Here is a 20,094-nt window from a genome sequence, read left to right on the forward strand (position 1 = left end):
GCTCCAATAACCACTTAATACCAGGTGGGCTGTGAGCTCGTCCACCCATCTAAGCAATAAAAAAATATTTTACTTATATCGACTACGATTGATATTAAAATTTGGTCTATGAAATATTAAGATAGCTAAAAATAACAAAGATTCAAAATGTAAACAAATGGATTCTTTTATTGAAATGCCGCCACACTTGTAGGTGCTGGCTTACGCTTTTGTAATAGGTATGATGGGGTTAAGTACAACAAATACTTTACCAAATTTAAAACTATACTTTTTACCAAACGGTATTATTTCAGTTCACAACCAATTGGTGACTGTGTCGTATCAAAATTTATCGAAACAAAAATATCTACAAGATTCGTTGCTAGATAGAAAATCAGATTCATTAACATATTGGACAGCGAGGACCATTGTTTTGTGAAATCTTTACTCTAGCTCTCAAATCAGTGGTGGTGACATCAGGCCCGCCGACAGAATGTTTATATTTAATGTATAGATACAATTAGTTAAGCCTTATAAAATAAATAGACTAGGTTGTGAGGTCTGAATGCCTTAATTAACCAAATTATGTGTTCCATCGTTGTCAATGGCGTGGTAGTTTTCCAATTCAGCACTAGAGCGCATTATGCGGCATAATGCTCAACGTTGAATGTTCCAACTACAGCAACGCTTCGCACAATCGAGCCCTCTCAAAAGTACTGCCTGTCATCAGATATATTATTAATGGCTCAAATATCTCATGTTACCTTACTGTTTCATTATCATATATATTTTCAATAAATATATCACTTGTGAAATAATTGATTGATTTAAACTCGGAGCACTCGATAAATCATCGTCATCACTATAATCTGGATAAGATGATTCAATTAAAAAGTATATAATTTTCTTAGAACTCATTTAAAAAAATTACTCAAAACGTAAAAAAATGTTAATGAAATAATCAAAATCCAAATTACTTAAAATATCCGTAAATAGTTTTCAACTAATTATTATTGTTTACTATACATTATTTATACATTAATGAGGTTGCTAACTCCATGAATATTTTTTTTTCAATACTGAACTTAGCGTACTCTGCTGATGCATTTGAAAACTAATTCACGTTCCAATTAAGCTTCAGCATAATTCGGTATCGTGTGCCACTGAGTCGCATTATGTTCTGTAATTGGAAAACTACCCGTCTCTCCTTTCAATAGACACTGTGAGGTCAGACATCTTCGCCTTTCATAGATTAGAAAAGTAATTAGTGCATTATGATCATAGACCTATATAGTACAAAAACAACGTCAACTGTCATCATCATTAATTTAGCGTTCATCGGTACCTAATTGTCGTACCACGTTCTGTGTCGCGATTTTATCTATTATTTCATAGTATTTTATATAATTTTAGTTGTCCAAGCACGAACTTTAATACCTTGAATCGTAAGTAAATGTATTAAATCAGATATTTGTACATTCAAATCTTTCTTTACATTTTAACACAGATAACTGTTGAAGAGTCTTGTCTTTGTGATGCAGCAATTTCGTCTTTTTAAGTTTATAAACAGGTTTTAGTCACCGTGACGTCCTTGATCGTCTATTATAAGTTTATTAACATAACATTAGAGCTTAAAGGTTATTTTAAACTAATTAAAATATTTTGCTATGTTATCTTTAAAATTTTGGTGAATGTGCCACTAATCCACTTATGCTTCCTAAAAACTCAAACTGCACTTTCTAATGTACTTTAAACGTTGAGTGATCATTCTATCTTTCGTTTTTTTAATTCAGTGAAACAAATTGCTCTCGTGTTAGAAAATTATATTTCGATATTTTATCAGTCTCTTATCAGATATTATAAAGATTTAATCGCTTTACAACGTGCACTGTTTTACTATTGCTATGCTATTAGAACATAGTATTCATGACAAAATATATTTTTTCTTAAATTTACATTTTGTCATTTTTGTTAAAAATATTGTACAATAGAAAAGTCCATTACAGCCTTTCTATTATAAAGCATACCTATTTATATTTATAGAAGCAATGAAATTATCTAATGAACAAGAAAGACAAGTGACTTTCAAACCTAATAATAAACTAAACAAAGATGAATAATGTCATAAAAGTAATTACATTATCTTCATCATTAGCTATTAAGGTCAAGTAAACGTTAAAAACTAGCGACTTTATGATATTATTTGAATGTCCATTATGTAGAGAGAGGTAACAAAAGTTATGAAGATTTTGACAAGCACTTGAATTGCAATGTGGTACCTACTTAATATAATGTGTGTATGAAGTGTGTACCTAGCACATTTCAGTATTAAGCTGAGCATGTTGTCATTTAACTTAAAATTATACACATCTATATAACAAAGAAAGGAAAAAATGCACATGAATGCAAAATTAAAAATTCGGCTTGTAAGCTGCAAGAGAACTATTTCTAGAAACATTCTAGTTGTACTTTGAAATGATAACGTAACAATGTACTTGAAAAGTCAAACATTCTTCAGCAAATGAGCTATGATTGTGTTATCTGCACTGGAAAGAAACACTGTCTATTACATATTGAGTACTTTTAAATACTAACAGGTTTATGGGAGCCAAAAAACTTTTGTACTGCCTTTTGACTGTTGAATTTTTTTCTGGTAAGAACCTGTCCAAACTTTGGAAAAAGTATAAGTTTGTCGTATGTCGTAAGGTCTGATGAGTATGGTAGATGAGTTCTTGTAGAGTGTTATAGTGTAGGAACAGTAGGGATGAGCGATTAACCAAGAAGCTTAACATGTGATGCTATGTGGGTCGTGCTCGTGACCATCAAGTTTGTGCGGCTCTATCTTAATGAGCTTTTTTACCTTGTTAATTTGACCCCTTCGATCAACAATAGTAACTAGATTTCGGGTCGGTGCATAAAATCCGTCTCGTTAAATAACAGCGCACTTGAAATGTGAGCTCTTATTTTGTTTAGTTCACTTCAAACACAGCCAATGTCAACCCGTCTCACAATACCGCAGTGTGTATTCAAAAGTTGCAAAAATAAGGCCCGAAAAAGCAATTTAACGGCCGGAATATCTTACATTCGGTAAGTACATGAAGTATAAACTATATTGTAAGCTTTAAACTTATAAATAATATTAAATTTTGAACAAAATTACCGATTTTTAACCACCGCTACAAATGTTGGCCAAGGCTCGGCCAACACATGGACAAACTTTTGCTTAACAGAACAGTAAGTGCATGGAGTAGATTTGTGTTGTAATAATTTTTTAAAATTTGTTAGCAGCACTTCAAAATTAGTTGGTTAAAATTGGTTAATGCTGCTTTTGTGTCTGTTTGTTGGACTCTCATTAGATACTTAGCTTTCCATTTTTTATTTTAGCTTTCCTAGCAATCACGTGTGCAGAATGGATCTCGATTGTCGCCATAGAAACAAGAGATGACTTTTATAAGCCAGCTAAGATCTCCGCTTATTGACACTGGACATCTTTGCCTTCCGTGCTCACGGCTACTGAAACGTGGCCGAAACATTGTAATAAAAATACCACGCTTGAAACCGTTTAAACGTTGTTTTATTATGTGCACTGGTCGCGAAAACTTAAAAATATATATTACACAAAAACGTAACGCTAATAAAATAATAAGTAATGTATAGATACTAACACACATACATTTCCAAAACATAAAAAGTAAACAACTAAACTTTTACTTTAATTCATTAATAAATTATTTTAGTGTTAAGCGCGACTCCCTTACCTCCTGTAGTAAATAGAAATCGGCATTTCAAGAAGCAAAAATAAATAAAGCAAAACGATGTTAGTTCTCAGAGCAATTAAGGGAAAAGTTACTTTATTTGTTGCCTTTAAGATTGATTTAACATTAAAAGTTGTTTAAAATATGTCTTTTTATTTGTAAGTGACAGGAGTAATTTATTGCTTTGCTCGTTTTATGTGACGAATGATCGTAAGTATTAGATAATGTTTTAGAGATTTGTGACTTTATTACTAGGTGCCATAGTTGTTATTAGTTTGAACGTAAAAGTGTTTCAAAACTTTTTTCTCCGTTTGTTAGTAAACGAATGTAGCTATATAAGTATATATTCACGCGGACAGTTTTTGCTTTAATTTTGTACGTATCCCTTTATCTAGTTACTATTGTTGATCGAAGTTTGACCCAAATGGATTAAACATTGTTTTGATCCTAAAGTTGAAAGCTACTTCTAATTCACCCCCAGAATGAGTATCTTCATTTTCAACAGCAAAGACTACAAACTTTGTTGTCGTCAAAATCCAATAATATACTTAGGATACCATCAAAAATTTACGTTAAGTAACACTTTATTCTCTTCAGATTCATTTTAATATACATTAATTATTTTAATTTAACTTTAAACAGAATATGGCCGATCAAAATCAGCAAGCAGGCGACACTGGTCCACCAAAAGGCATCCCAGCCTTGAAAGCTCACATCATTGCCAATAAAATAGACGTAGCTCTTTGGGGGGTCCGCGTAATCACCGTGCTGTGTACCATTGGATACGTGTTCCCATTGTTTAACAAGTAAGCAACTAAACATAATTTTACTGGCCTTCATAAATTTTGATAGTGTGGTTAGAAGTTACAGTTAAGTTATATAATTCACTATCCATCTAGTAACAAATACCACAAATTATTGTATGAAGTATGAAGAACCGTATCAGGATTTTTGTCCCTTTTCTTGAAACTCACCAAGAGCAAGCCGGCCCATTTTCCCACTACTTCTTCTATTGAGGTTTATTTAACGGTTTGATGTATTTAATGACATGAGAATATGAATTGAACGTTAAGTTTGTTATATTTGTATCAAAGATATTTTAATCTAGAAGTCGGCCTTAAGAGAGGTCCTATCAACAATGGCCCTTACTCTATTATCAGGACAACTTTAATGCTAACGAAATAGATAACATAGCTGACCACAATATATCAGACCACCTAAGCTTATAATTGCGATTAATATTTGTACTTTGCAATAAATACAAAATGTGCATCTGATACACGATATAATAAAGTAGATACATATTTAATAAATTGTTATTAATAATTTCCTCACAGTCCAGTGTCGGCATTCTACAAAGCGTTACTCGCGAACGCTGCGACTTCAGCGCTGCGGCTACATCAAAGAATTCCAGCACGAGAGATCTCCCTCTCGCGGGATTTCATGGCGAGGTTCTTCCTGGAGGACAGCGCTCACTATTTATTCTATTCACTCATTTTCATGAACGTCGTGCCCAATTTGTGTATCCTTTTCGACAACTAAGAGCAGCTTAGCTACAAAATTTCAGGGTTCGTCGTGTGCTGATAAAGATACTTTAAGATTTTTTCATTTTCTGAGATGCCAGTCAGTAAAGTCGTGGCCTAAAAGATAAGAAGTCCGGTGTACTTTTATCGAACAATGTAACTATGCCGGTGGTCAAATCCCGCAGGCAGATACAATGTTTTTTTTTTAGGAAATACGTACCCAATACGTTACGTCACGAACGTCTTCCGCAATGAAGGAGTAACAATTGTGTAATAAAGATCAAAACAGTAAAATATAGAAATTTGCCTAATTACTGGTGGTAGGGCATACAGCTGAGTTCGCACGATTTAATATCATCATCCTGCCTTGTTCTACTATTTCATCTCGATCCTCGATCTCATCTAACCGGTCTAATCATCTAATTTGACTTCGATCTCATGTTTTGAGGTACCACCCCCCTACGAAACCCTTTAGTCCGTAGAGCCGTACACGGATTTATTTAGGAACGTTTTGCGCAAAAACTGGACGTGACCTTTTTGTTGTGGAGAATTTTAGGAATTTATGTTTCGCCTCGATTTCCTTTAGCCACTTCATCGTATTTTATTTCTTCAGCAAAAAAATGTAACCCTATATTTCGGTGCAGATATTTGAGAATGGAAAACGTTTTTGTAGAAAGTGTGAGAATGTGAATATAGCTGAGAATACATACGCAAATTTGAATCGGACTATTTCAATGTGAAAGTCGTACGTGATAAGTACGACACGGTCGCTTAATTACAAAGTTTCACATTTTGTCATTATAACATTCGGGCATCGAGCCGTTTGCGGCCACGAGCAGGGCCTATCGGCAACCTATTTATTCGTAACAGTTCATTGTCAGTGCGGTCAGTGATATTTTTGGCCACATATCGTCTGACTCCCCAACGTATTTCCCGATAGTTAAGACAGGTCTTTCATCAAGCGAGGTTTGCGGAGGTACTCGGTGACTTGGCTGTTCTCCTGGGGTCACTGACGTCTATGGACGACGGTCATTACTATCATGTGTGCAGTATGCTCATCTACCTACAGCAGCAATTTAAAAAAAGATAATTCTGGGAGCAGTTTGTTTCTTAGTTGAATGTGTATTAATTCTGTATAACCTTGGAAATCCGCTTTGTGTTCGCTCTTCAGAAGTATGACGTATCTGATTTTACAATATATATATATATATTATTATCAACACCCTAACTTTACTATTAAAAAAAAATATAAACGATATAACCTAGACAGAAATCACTTTAATTATAACCAACAATGTAAATTAACTAAGGTTAACGAAATGCAACTAAATCTTGACAACAACTAAACTTTGACAATAATAACTTTGAATAATAAAATACAACGATTGTGCAACGATGTGAACGTCCGTCCGTCCCGACTGTCGCAAGCACAAGAGAACGATGCCTTGCGCCAACGCGCCTTGAGCCCAAACGCGCCCCTCCAACAACATCTCGCCACGCGCCCTCCCGACATCACACCATCCTTGACGTCACTTAGGCCACGCCTCCAATGTCATCATCATCTTCTAACACGGCCTCTCCTGACGGCGGAGCGTCCTCGCCCGCATTAATAGGTTCGTCTAGAGGTACTATGTCGTCATGGTGGTGTGATGAACCGGCGACAATACCTTCCTCAGAGCTATTCTCATCACCTAAAAATAGATTGTTTGCATTAAAAATGACACACAGAAATGCAATATTATGTTGCTGACCGTTGGGAAGTTGTTGTTCAGTGACAATTTCCGTAGCATGTCTTCACAAATTCTTCCAGTGGCAGAGCCCTCAGGTTGCCCGAGACAGTGACCGCAGTATATCTCAAAATAAGTTAATTTATGCAGTGGCAGAGCCCTCAGGTTGCCCGAGACAGTGACCGCAGTATATCTCAAAATAAGTTAATGTCTTATTGTATACAGTGGCAGAGCCCTCAGGTTGCCCGAGACAGTGACCGCAGTATATCTCATAATAAGCTAATGTATACAGTGGCAGAGCCCTCAGGTTGCCCGAGACAGTGACCGCAGTATATCTCAAAATAAAACAGTTGTCAGAGCCCTCAGGATGACCAACAAGTAGTAAAGACCGGCTTCATTTATGCCAGTTAAATGACAAAAAGAAACAAACCCAATTACTGTTACAAATTATGCTCACACTCGAAAAATGCGGTGCACACATCCGGCGTCCACTCTCCGTGCCACGCACTTATAAATTCGGCAGCAGCTTCCGTGGTCTTCCCAAGTGAGCCAGAAAGAAGCTTCAGTTCATAACGTCCATGTGGCAGCGCACGCACTATTTTGTACGGGCCACGCATACCAGAATCCAGCTTTCCAACAGATTGGCTATTCTTATGCACGAAGACCACGTCGTTTTCATGGAAAGTACGCGGGGGTTTGCGCCGTTCATTTACTCGAGTGTCCTGCTGTTTTCGGTTTTTGTCCAGCAGTTGAGAAGCTCTTTGTCGGGCAAGCTCGCGTAAGGTTTCTCTGTTGGCACTTGTTCCTTCTAGAGCCACATCGCGTACAACGGAACGAATGACGGGCGTCACAGCATCGCTACCAATTAACAAATATAAAGGTGAATATTGAGTGGACTTTTGTTTCGTAACGTTCAGGGTGAGCTGCAGTTTCCACAAAACTTCTGACCAATTTTCGTTTCTGAAATTTACCTCCACACGAATCATGTTAAGAACTGTTCTGCAATATCTCTCAGCCTGACCGTTACTCTGGTGCATCTCTGGCGTTATAAAGAATAAATTACTACCTACGTCTGATACCCATTGTCTAAATGATCTATTTTCGTACATTCTACCCCTATCGGTTACAATCTGCCTAGGTGCACCAAATAAAGATACAGCGTTTTCAAATACTAATTTTAACTCTGTTACATCCTGCTTACGCATAGGATTTAGTAGACAGAACTTACTATAAGCGTCAATTATCAAGACAACAAATTTGTAACCGTTCGATTCGGGAAGAGGACCCAAGACATCACTATGTACCGTGTCAAAGGGTACGTCCGGTTTCTTCCACGACTCGATCGGCTGCAAGGGTTGACGTGGTATTTTTTTTGTGTGAAAGACATACTATACAATGGCGTACATATTTACGAACAAATTGTCTTAGACTAGGAAACCAAAAATGGTTTAATATTAGATCAAGCGTCTTATCTACTCCAATATGATGATGCTCATCATGAAAGATTCGTAACAAACTGAGGCGATGTCCTCTTGGAATATAACATAATAATTTACTAGGTTGGCCAACAGAATCAAATTTATAATAAAGAACATCATTTTTAGTTACATAGCGTGTCTCATCTAATTCACCGTTTTGTAACTTTTGTATTAAATTCCGAGTTTCTTCATCAGCACTCTGTGCTATCTGTGCCCAGTTATGCGGTCTACCAATTTCACAAACATTTATAGGATTACGACTTAGATAGTCGGCATGAGATAGCACAGCGCCCTTACGATACTCTAACGAAAAATCATAATCTTGTAAGTAGATCCACCACCGAGCGACTCTCGGTAGTAAATCTTTTTTACGTTGGGTAAGCTTCAAAGCGTTGCAGTCTGTAACTACCTTGAAATGTATACCTATGAGGTAGTGCCTGAAATGCTGCAGAGCCTTGACCACAGCGAGTGTCTCCAGCTCATAGGAGTGATAGCGTGGTTCGGCGCCTAGGGTAACTTTACTAAAATATCCCACCACGCGTTTATTATTATTCCCATGAGTCTGAAGTAAAACAGCTCCATACCCTCGAGAAGAAGCATCAGTGTGTACTTCTGTTAATAATGATGGATTAAATATATTGAGGACAGGTTCACTGGTTAAACGCGTAATTATATACTGGCGTACTTGTTCCTGTTCATCACCCCATTTAAACTCAACACCTTTACGAAACAGATTAGAAATACAAGCTGTCTGCAACGAATATGCAGGAATATAGCGCCGAAAATAACCCGCTAGACCTAAAAATTGTCTAGCTTGTTTAACATTACCAGGCTTCGGGGCTTTTGTCAATGCTTCTACTTTATACGTACTCGGCCTAACCTGACCATTGCTGATAGTTCTGCCCAAATATTCAATTTCGTTAGCAAGAAACTTGCATTTTTTTAAATTAATTGAGAAGCCCGCCTTAGTTAGTGTTTCAAAGATTTCACGCAGAGTATTTAGGCCTTCATCAATGGTCTGACTAGGTATTAAAACATCATCGATATAGATTAAAGCCCTCCCTGTCTCACTAAAGGCTTTCAGAGTATTAGTTATAATACGTTGATAAACAACCGGGGCATTAGCTAACCCGTAGGGCATTTTAAGGTATTCAAAATGACCTTCGGGTGTCACAAAGCCGGTTTTGTGAATGGAGTCGTTTGCTAAAGGAATCTGGTGGAAACCAGTGGCCATATCGAGGCTTGTAAAATATTTTGCGCAACCTAACCGGTCAATGTGATCGTCTATTAACGGCAATGGATAGCGATCCTTCACAGTATTCGCATTAAGAGCCCGAAAGTCCACGCACATCCTGTCACTGCCGTCCTTTTTCTTAACTAGCAATATCGGACTCGAGAACTCCGATTCAGACTCCCTAATCACACCTTTATCAAGAAGATCCTTAATAATTTCTCTAACGCGAAGTTTTTCGCTAAATGATAATTTGTAAGGTCTGTAAACAATAGGAGTTTCATTGCTGAGTCGAATTTGCATGGATCCAGTTGTAACAGTACTGGCCGCGGTACCAGTTATAAGGTATTTTGAAAATTTTCGTACCAAAGCTAATAATTTATTTTTTTCTTCACCTGTTAATGAAGTATTCACGGTACGGATTGAATTAAGTTCAGTTGTCTCCGCAGTAAAAACCTTTTCTACCCGAGTTAAGCGCTGTATGCCCTTTTTCCTAATATACGTGACACCTTCCCGATTCAAAACGTCAGTACCGATTATGACTGGGGTATTCATGAACTTGTCACTAACAATTTGAAAGTCTATTTCTAGCGTAATTTCGGGAAACTCAACTGTCAAAGTAGTAAAATAGCGAGATTCAGTGTCACAGTCACCAATTCCTCGTAACACGCAAAATGAGGGTACTCGTTTACATTGAAAATGTTTTACAATTGATTCAGACATAAGCGAGACTGTGGATCCACTATCTATCAGGATATCGACTGGTACACCCTGTACGATCGCAGTAGCTATATCATTTTTTCTATAGTCATCTACAGTATCACGGCAAAAATTCACGTTAGATTTTCCACGAGCTTCAGAACGCTGCTTAAAGAAACACTGCTCTACTTTATGGCCCAGCTTTTTACAAAAAGAACAAGGTTCAGGCTTCTGCACAGAGGAGCTGGCAGCGGGTACAGATGTGAATCTATCATTCACAGTAGGCGAACGTTTTCTCGTTCGCTTAGGGCAATTCACTTGTCTATGGCCAAATGATCCACATACGTAACAACCGGTTCTACTAGAACTATGCTCTCTTTTACGTGATGAGAATTGTGTATTATGAAAGCGACCAGCGACAGTACGAGTATTATGATTTGTTTTTGTTTGAGGTGTAGGTTTTACATATATGGAGAAAAACTCAACTAAATCGTTAGGCAATAACCTCGCGTTTGTAGCGGCCGCACGAATTTGTGGATCAACGATACCCCGGATCACTATTGCTGAAACTAATTCGTCACTAAGTCCATTTACTATGCGAAGACGCAATAAAGATCGCCTAACATATTCCGCGTATGTAGGATAGTTGTTGGAATCGGTTTTCATAACATCAAAAAGGATATTTGCAACATCTACCCGACGGGGACACAACGGTTTAAACTCGCGTTTAAAATTAGACCAGCTACGGTCATTGGTGACCCATTCATTTAACCACACACGAGCATCGCCTTTAAGGCAATTACCAATATGAGATAAGCACTCCCTATCGGTCCACCTATAAATGACACGTGCATGATCAACTTCATCACACCAAACATTAATATCATTTAAATCGGGATCAAAGTTTGATATATAAATATGGTTCGGCCTTACCAGATTCAATTCATTAATTGCGCTTACAATTTTACCGGCTACCTCGGCAGCGACGCAATCGTCAGCGGAAACTCGTGGAACCGGCGTAGGCACCAATGGCGGTGTCGTGCTTTGCTCAGAAGCCAGAACCACGCACGGCACCACAGCACTGCCCGCCGATCCCGATGACTCCACCGCAGGCTGCCTCTCAACAACAGTCGCTATACCAGACCTTGAATTGTCTTCCAACGCATTCAGGCGAGATACAATCGCTTGAAGTTGTTGGTACAGTCCAGGATTCGGAGAACGTTCACGTGTTTTATTATTTTTACCTCTACCTGTACTTGACTTTGACATTTCGACTTTGTTTTAGAACAATGTTTCAGAATAGCACAGTAGGCTTAAGGATACACACAAAGATATGAAAACTTTATGCGTATCCCACTTCTGATATTATCAACACCCTAACTTTACTATTAAAAAAAAAATATAAACGATATAACCTAGACAGAAATCACTTTAATTATAACCAACAATGTAAATTAACTAAGGTTAACGAAATGCAACTAAATCTTGACAACAACTAAACTTTGACAATAATAACTTTGAATAATAAAATACAACGATTGTGCAACGATGTGAACGTCCGTCCGTCCCGACTGTCGCAAGCACAAGAGAACGATGCCTTGCGCCAACGCGCCTTGAGCCCAAACGCGCCCCTCCAACAACATCTCGCCACGCGCCCTCCCGACATCACACCATCCTTGACGTCACTTAGGCCACGCCTCCAATGTCATCATCATCTTCTAACAATATATATATTTTGCGATCTAGGTACTTACTACATTCTTCACGGTCCTAGAGCCAATATATCTGCGTTAGCGCTGTATGTATCGGATTTCTGATGGGATAATCCGTCGACAAGCTACTCCTCTTCCGAAAGTCGAATACACAGTCACTACAGTGGGTCCTTTGCTATATAAACCATGCATCAGTGGAACTCTCTTATTCTTTAGTTTGTTCATTCACTTGAAGTGGCGATAGTAAGCGAACGAATGGATGTGAACGTTTGACCAATAATTGACTTTTTGTTGGTAACATCAGATTTTCATTTTGTTGTTGATATTTCGTTGGAAACCTAGATCGTTTGGAACTTCGGGTTAGACTCAGACTTTAATTCTTCCTGTAATTTGTATCGAAGCTAAAAAAAATTGAATGAGAAAAATTCGACCCTCTTGTTACAATGTTGACCTTGGTCCTCACTCATACCGATCCTGATATCCCTGCCGGGCTTTCGGGAGTGCAAAGGATTCGTTTAGTGGCAAAACTTTAAAAGCGATCGGTATTTCTTCTTCATCACTACATAGTATAAAACAAAGTCGCTTTCTCTGTCCCTATATCCCTATGTATGCTTAAATCTTTAAAACTACGCAACGGATTTTGATGCGGTTTTTTTTTTAATAGATAGAGTGATTGAAGACGAATTTATATGTATAATAACATCCATTAAATAGTGGAGAAATCAATAATAAATTACAGTTTCCGAAGCAAAGCGAGGGCGGGTCGCTAGTACTGTATAAATAATACGTTGAATAGATGTAATTTATATTTACGCAGTTGAAGTTATACAAAAATGAATGATTTTGTAATTTCAACGTAACTCAAGGTAAACTAGTCATTAAATCAAAATTTTTAATGATTTTATGTGTCATTTTTCTTGTATTCAGAAAAGTGTCTAGCTTAAAATAAAATGTTCTTTTTTTATTTGCGTCAAGAAAATAATTAAATTTGGGAACGAAAACAAATAACATTGTTTTATCTATACATATAAATGAAATTGGAGTGTCTGTTTGTAATATTGAAATAACTGGTTTTTACTACGTCCATATGAATATATATACGGTACATACACCAAAATAACATTTTTTACTATTTTTGTCTGTATGTTTGTTTCGGCTAATCTCTGGAACGGCTGAACCGATTTTGATGAGACTTTCACTAATAGGTAGCTGATGGTATAAGAAGTAACTTAGGCTACTTTTTTAGGCTAGCTTCGCCCCGCGGCGTCACCCGCGGTACGACAATAACCGCGGGTAACATCGCGGGACTCAACTATCAATAATAAAATTTAATGTTTCCGAAGCGAAGCGAGGGCGGGTCGCTAGTCAAAAATAAAATAATAAAATATGTTCAAAAATAAAAAATTAATATCACAAAGTTAAGTACCGTAAAATATTATTATCGAGTCTTGTTCTTGTAAACGGAAAACAGATTTTCAAATATCTTGAAGCCATCGGAAGCTTGATTCTAGGGTTCGCGGTGTGAGCAGGCTGGCACTAGGAAGAAGACACTTGGGACGAAACAAAGAAAGAAGTTCTTTTTTATTGCTTAGGTGGGTGGACGAGCTGACGGCTCATCTGGTGTTAAGTGGTCATCGGCTCATAGACCTCAACAACGTAAATACCGCGGCCCACTTTGAGACCACCTTTTTTCAGTCTCAGTATTCAATACGAAATGTATTACTGTTTCACGGCAGAAATAGGCAGGGTGGCGGTACCTATTCGGGCGGACTCACAAGACGTTCTACAACCAGTATAAATTGTTAGGTCTAACCTAGAAAATTGTTTTCCGTTGTTGTTATTTCCAAAATTTAATTGCTTCTAGAATATCGGGTCTTTTTTTTTTTTTTTTAATATTTACTAACAATCACGCCACGTTAACTGGTCCCGTGATAAGTTCGTAAAGAACTTGTGTTACAGGTACCAGATAACGGATATAAATGTAAGATTTTTATTATACACATACATATTTAATATACATCCATAACCCTGGAAAAGACATTTATATTTTATCATACAAATATCTTCCCTTGGCGGGATTCGAACCCGCAACCCCCTTGTATAGTGACCATGTCACTTACCACTACACCAGACGGCCGTTTATGTAATTTATTCGAAAATAAGTTGCTTAAAACTTTTGTGTGTTGATTGTGTTATAGTGTATGATGATTCTCCTTAATGTTCGTACAGTAATATTGGTGCCAATCTTTTTATTTGCGCTGCTACACGCCGCTTCGTATTCCTTGACTATCCTTGATGTAAGTATAATTTTAAATTGAAGATTTAATAAAATGTGTCTAAGTGCAAAACTTTATTTAGCAGAAAATAAGCAATTTGTAAGGTTATTCTGAAAAGATGACAAGAAAAAACGCGGGTTTTTTGTAAGAATTCTGCAACCATTTTCGAGTGGCAATAGAATAAAAACTTTTCTAGTAACTTTTCCACTCTTGAAATAAAATGTAAAAAAAAAACTTGTCTTGAAACTTCTAAATAGTTTTACCGTTAAAGTTGTGTTTAAAGTACCTACAGAGGCTAGTAACGTATTGTGTTCTATTTTAAATAATTATTGTGGTCGTTTGACCACAGACTCTTGTGAAATATCAGAAGAATATTTTGTACGGGTAATTGTTTAAATTTTAGTAATTAAGTTTTATTTAACACTTAACATATTATTGAATAACTATAAAAAACAAAAAAAATTTGATGTGTTGTAATATAATGCAATAACTGGCCTTGAAAACGTCATAGTATTGACCAAGCTAAACAATATCGCAATACTGCTTTCGACCAGCCCTTTCTACGTTTTCATTATTATATAGAACAAATCTTCCACGAAAATGCCGAGAAAAACAACAGAAAAGTATCTTAAATAGTTATTTTTGAAGGATAATAACATAATTATATTGTAATGGATTCGAGCGAAGTTTCCCGCGCTCGCACCATTTAGGTTATGGCGGTTAATGAGTTGTTCAGTGATTTGTCTCGCTCGTGTAAACTTACCGCGAGATTTACGTAATTTTATTCTGGTTTTTAGAGTTTTAACAACAATAAGCTGTAGGTAATGACTAATGGTTTGACAGGTTAAAAATAAGATTTCATTAAAATTTTACATTTGATCTTCTATACTAATATTATAAAGAGGAAAGATTTGTTTGTTTGTTTGTTTCGAATAGGCTCCGAAACTACTGGACCGATTTGAAAAAATCTTTTTCCATTAGAAGCCGACATTGTCCCTGATGAACATAGGCTACATTTTTTTTTTTTTTTGGTTCCATGTGTGTTTTAATGTTTCCGAAGCGAAGCGAGGGCGGGTCGCTAGTCTCATATAAAAAGAGTAATAATGCATACTATACATCGTAGATATAATTTACGTAATAACAAAAGCAATGAAAATATCGTAGTCTCAAAAAAAAAAACGCTATCTGATCCGTGGGTGCACCAGACATCTGACTCGCGCTCATCAAAGATAAGAGCAGCTTAATAAAATCGAGTCCGTGAAATTGTGCGATGTCTCTTCACAAAGAATACTATGAGCCGACACGAGTACTATTTTCCTACTTAATTCTTCCACTGAGGCACTGAGATACAATCATGGGGTAACCGTTGATAGATATATTTTGACATCACGTTCAAGGCCTTATGTTTATGGACTACAATAATCATGTTACTACTAGCTAGGGGCTACCTCGTCTGTCTACTTAAATAAATAAAATAGATACAAGGATATAATTAAGGGTATTTAACGTAAATTTTATCTTATTTGCATTCCGATGTATGATGTGATTACATTGTGTTACCAGACTCTTGGTCAAAATTCGTTGTGGGTGGCTCGTCTGCTCATCTCCCTGGTCGAGTTCCAGTCGCGGAACATCCTCCGGGCCGCGGCGCTCGCCGAGATCGTGCTGTTCCCGGTCGTACTCATCATGGCATTGTTGTGAGTATTGATCAAAATTTTCAGGTTTCGAAAGTATTTACCTACCTCGTCCGAAATAATTGGTAACACCCAGATTAAAATACTAATGAAATTTTAATTTTATCTATACTTCTATACTAATATTATAAAGAGGAAAGATTTGTTTGTTTGTTTGTATTGAATAGGCTCCGAAACTACTGAACTGATTTTAAAAATTCTTTCACTGTTTGGAAGCTACAACACTATTCCCGAGTGACATAGGCTATAATTTTTTTTGAAAAAAATTTGGGATCCTTACTAAAACTCCAATAATGTAACCCAAGTGTAAAAAAATTACCTAAAATGTTTACATCGTGTGCCCTGCGAAAACTATTGAAGATAGAATAAAATAATGTACTACGGCTTTGTGGAACACATTATTGTTTATAAAAAGTTTCGTGACAGCATATGTTTAACTATTATAGTTCTGCTGCAACAAGTGTTCTTTTATTTAAAAAAAAAACGTCTAATATCGTTGAAATTTTTGTTAAAGTCCCGAGCGGAGCCGGGGCAGGCCGCTAGTGGTTTATATAGCTGAGGAGCCACTGTAGTGACTATTGGGCCGCTATTATTGATAAAGATACTGTATAGAAAGGATCACGATAATAAACGTTTGCCCGACAGCGGTCACTGCGGCTTGATGAGTCCGTTCGTATACTACTACTTCGTGACGTGGAGGTACGCGTCGCGCCGGAACCCGTACACCCGCAACACGTTCCGCGAGCTCCGCGTGGCCGCCGACGGACTCACGCAGCGCCCCTGGGTGCCCGCCGCCCTCGCCTCCGCGCTGCGCTCCGCCATCGACATCGTGTGCCGCATGGCGCCGCCCGTCGAGCAACAACAACAGTTAGTACCTAAATGCGCGTTGCTACGCATTGTCCCAGTATTAGCCATGCATTGTCACAACACTAGCAACCTATTGTTACAACACTAGCAACGTATTGTCACACCTGACTTCGTACTTTTAAAACACTAACAACACATTGTACAACACTAGCAACGCATTGTCACACACTGGCTTCGTACTTTCACAACACTAGCAACACATTGCCACAATACTAGCAATGCATTGTCACAATACTAGCAACGCATTGTCACAACACTAGCAACGCAGTGTCACAACACTAGCAACGCTTTCTCACAACACTAGCAACGCATTGTCATACACTGGCTTCGTACTTTCACAACTTTAGCAACGCATTGTCACGAGCTTTTTTAACTTAAAACTTGTTCATTGGTTGTTTTATTTTCTACAGGTAATCTGCGTACGGAAAAATATCAAGTCATAATAACTAATGATACAACGAGTAGTGCACCGTACTGCATCAGTGCACAGTTCGGATGGATCCTCACATTACGATTCCACTGTTTACTAACTTTATGCATTTACGTATCTCGGGAACAATTTACACTATAATAATTTAAAAAATATATATATTTTCTGTACATTTTTGCTGCCCTGTTCATAGTTTGTTTTTGTACACTAATTATAAAAAAAATCCGGTGAATGTAAATAATAGATAAAATTTAAGATTTTGACAGAAAATCTGAAATGTATTTTTTTTTTAAACTGAATCAAAATTATACTAGTTTTAATTTCTTGTTCTTATTACCTAATTCGAATTGGGTAAATTAATTTTGTGTAATGGATTTTGGTACGTAGTGAAGTATTAACTTGGTATTGTATATTTTTAATGAATGGCAGTATTTTTTTGCACTCATTAGAATTGATTTAATTAAACTAATAAAACATCATAATACTATATCATAAAAAGAAGTTTATTTAATATTTTTCGTTCATTTAAGGAAATTATTCTCTAAGCTGTAAGAGGTCGTCGGTATTAAATAATTTTAAGTTAATACAAGGTTGACTAATTATAATGCAGTGATCAGAAAATAAGGATATTTGTTAACTCACTTAAAATGTTTTTTTGGCATCGATACTTAGAGAATTAAATTTCATAACAGTACCATTTCATTAATAAAAGTGAAATGGCCATATTTGTCAAATACAATTTTTTTTTTATGACAAATGTAAGAAGTTATTGCAAAACTGAATTTAATTGAAATGTCCTTATTTCTAGATCTATAAGTAAACAGCGAAATGCATTTGTTATCACTCTCCTACATGTGTTATTTATTTATTCAGAATGTTTTATGCTCACGTAATTTTAAATGTATTTGTGACCCATACTAGCGCTTCAATTACATACTTAACAATCCAAAAAGGGATTTAAATGCGTTTAAAACAGTCAAGTTTAATTATCCATATTTAAGTTGAAGTTATTATCTCAAGTCACAAGCGGGCTTGATCGACTATGTCCCGTTTTGAATAATTAGTAAATGTAATTATTCATTATGTGTGCAATAAATGCAAGTATTCTAATGTTTAAAACGAATTTAAGTACAATTATTATGAACTACATTTGCATATTTTTTCAACTGTGGTGTTGTTTCTGCTATACAAATAGTATCTGCGTAATGCAGTTGGTTTGGGTTGTATGTAGTAGTTCTTTTTTTAAATAAAATATATTGGTAAAATGTATTTTTAATATAATTTTGCTTTTAGTTTTTCATGACCAGAGGATTTTACACAATAATAAACTTGATATTCATGTGGATATCGTTAGTTTAAATTGATACAAAACTTGCATAAGGCCCGTCATGACTTATGCGAGTGTGGTGTTCGCTCATGTGGCCGCACACGCATAGACACCCTTCAATCCCTACAATCCCGCTTTTGCAGGCTAGCCGTCGGAGCTCCGTGGTTAGTGAAGAACGTTGACCTACACGATGATTTGGGCCTCAAATCAATCAATCAATTCGGAAACACATGACGTCAGTGTCAGAACGATACTTTGATAAGGCTATGCGTCATTATAATCGCCTTATCGTTGTCGCCGCTGACTACTCCCCGAATACATCACGCAGAAGCCAGACACCGTCGACGCCCTAGACGCGTCCTTACGGATCCATCAGATTCAATAACCCTTGCATTAGACGCCTTCAGCTCTAACACTAGGAGCAGGCTTACGGACCCCGGTAACCGTACTCGTCGAACTCGCATCCTTTTTTTTTTTTTCGGGTCGGGGCTGACCGCGGGCCCACCCACTAAACGACTCCCGTGCACTTTTACACCCGACGTCCGATCTCCGTCCGGGGTCAAAACCCGGTCAGAGTAGGGGGGTTCCCGCGGTCAACACTACAACCAGACGCGGCGCTACCCCGAGGACGCCCGACCGACGGGTTGTCGAGGCGATAGTCGACGACCAACAACGTCGGTTTCCGCGGTACGGCAGCCCTACCAGGCCGCCCGGGCGATGCCGCTGGTGTTCCGGGATACCCCGCTGGGCAAGAACCGCCTGCCGGGTCGGAACGCGATACACCGCCGACCGGGTCGAACTCGCATCCTAACCTAACCTAAGTTTCAGCCCGCTGAGTTTCTCGCCGGATTATCTCAACGGGTTCCGATTCCGATCCGGTAGTAGATTTATTAGCAAAACAGCTACTCTTGAGTTGTTAGGCGCTCGGGTAGCTGTTAGCAAATCCCACCCCTCCTGGCTGAGCTTTTGCTCGCCCACCTGCCCTGGTGAAACTGGAAAGGCCTCCGGGCAATCAGTAAATTCTCGAACATAAAAAAAATCTTTTTCATAAACATATTGAAGTGAAAACTTCTTTAGAATCGTTGATTTCAAACCAGATGCAACGGAAAAAACGACAGGTAAGAGACACAAATACAAAAATGTGTAGGCTGAAGCCAGCAAAGAATGAGACAGAAATATACATACTATTTAATACAGCGCCATCTGTGAGATTTTTTAATACTAACGTGTGTATGAAAGCTCTTGTAGTGAATTTTAATTATGGATTATACGTGAAATTAAAATATCAATTCACAGAGGGCGCTACCTTACAATTATTTACTAATGACAAAATTTTACATATACTTAAGACGTTTAGGATAATTGTATTTTAATTTTGGAAGGTTTCACTTCTACC

At 37.4% G+C, this 20,094-nt stretch overlaps 2 protein-coding genes across 2 annotated transcripts; one reads left to right on the top strand and one right to left on the bottom strand.

The window, feature by feature from the left end:
- The first annotated feature begins 1,203 nt into the window (after nucleotides 1-1,203).
- On the top strand, nucleotides 1,204-18,636 carry LOC101739723 (Krueppel homolog 2). Its single transcript, XM_004923762.4, has 7 exons — nucleotides 1,204-1,424; nucleotides 4,377-4,540; nucleotides 5,072-5,256; nucleotides 14,334-14,401; nucleotides 15,944-16,077; nucleotides 16,720-16,941; nucleotides 17,352-18,636. The coding sequence occupies exons 2-7, from the start codon at nucleotides 4,380-4,382 to the stop codon at nucleotides 17,353-17,355; spliced, it is 774 nt and encodes a 257-aa protein (XP_004923819.1). The 5' UTR covers nucleotides 1,204-1,424; nucleotides 4,377-4,379; the 3' UTR covers nucleotides 17,356-18,636.
- Nucleotides 5,321-8,189, bottom strand: LOC119630691 (uncharacterized). Its single transcript, XM_038020976.2, has 2 exons — nucleotides 7,442-8,189; nucleotides 5,321-6,948 (listed from the first exon to the last, which is right to left on the bottom strand). Exons 1-2 carry the CDS (start codon nucleotides 8,187-8,189, stop codon nucleotides 6,791-6,793), a joined length of 906 nt encoding a protein of 301 aa, XP_037876904.2. The 3' UTR covers nucleotides 5,321-6,790.
- Nucleotides 18,637-20,094: the final 1,458 nt, after the last annotated feature.

This window comes from Bombyx mori, chromosome 14 (assembly GCF_030269925.1).
Source record: "Bombyx mori chromosome 14, ASM3026992v2".
NCBI classification, from domain to species: domain Eukaryota; kingdom Metazoa; phylum Arthropoda; class Insecta; order Lepidoptera; family Bombycidae; genus Bombyx; species Bombyx mori.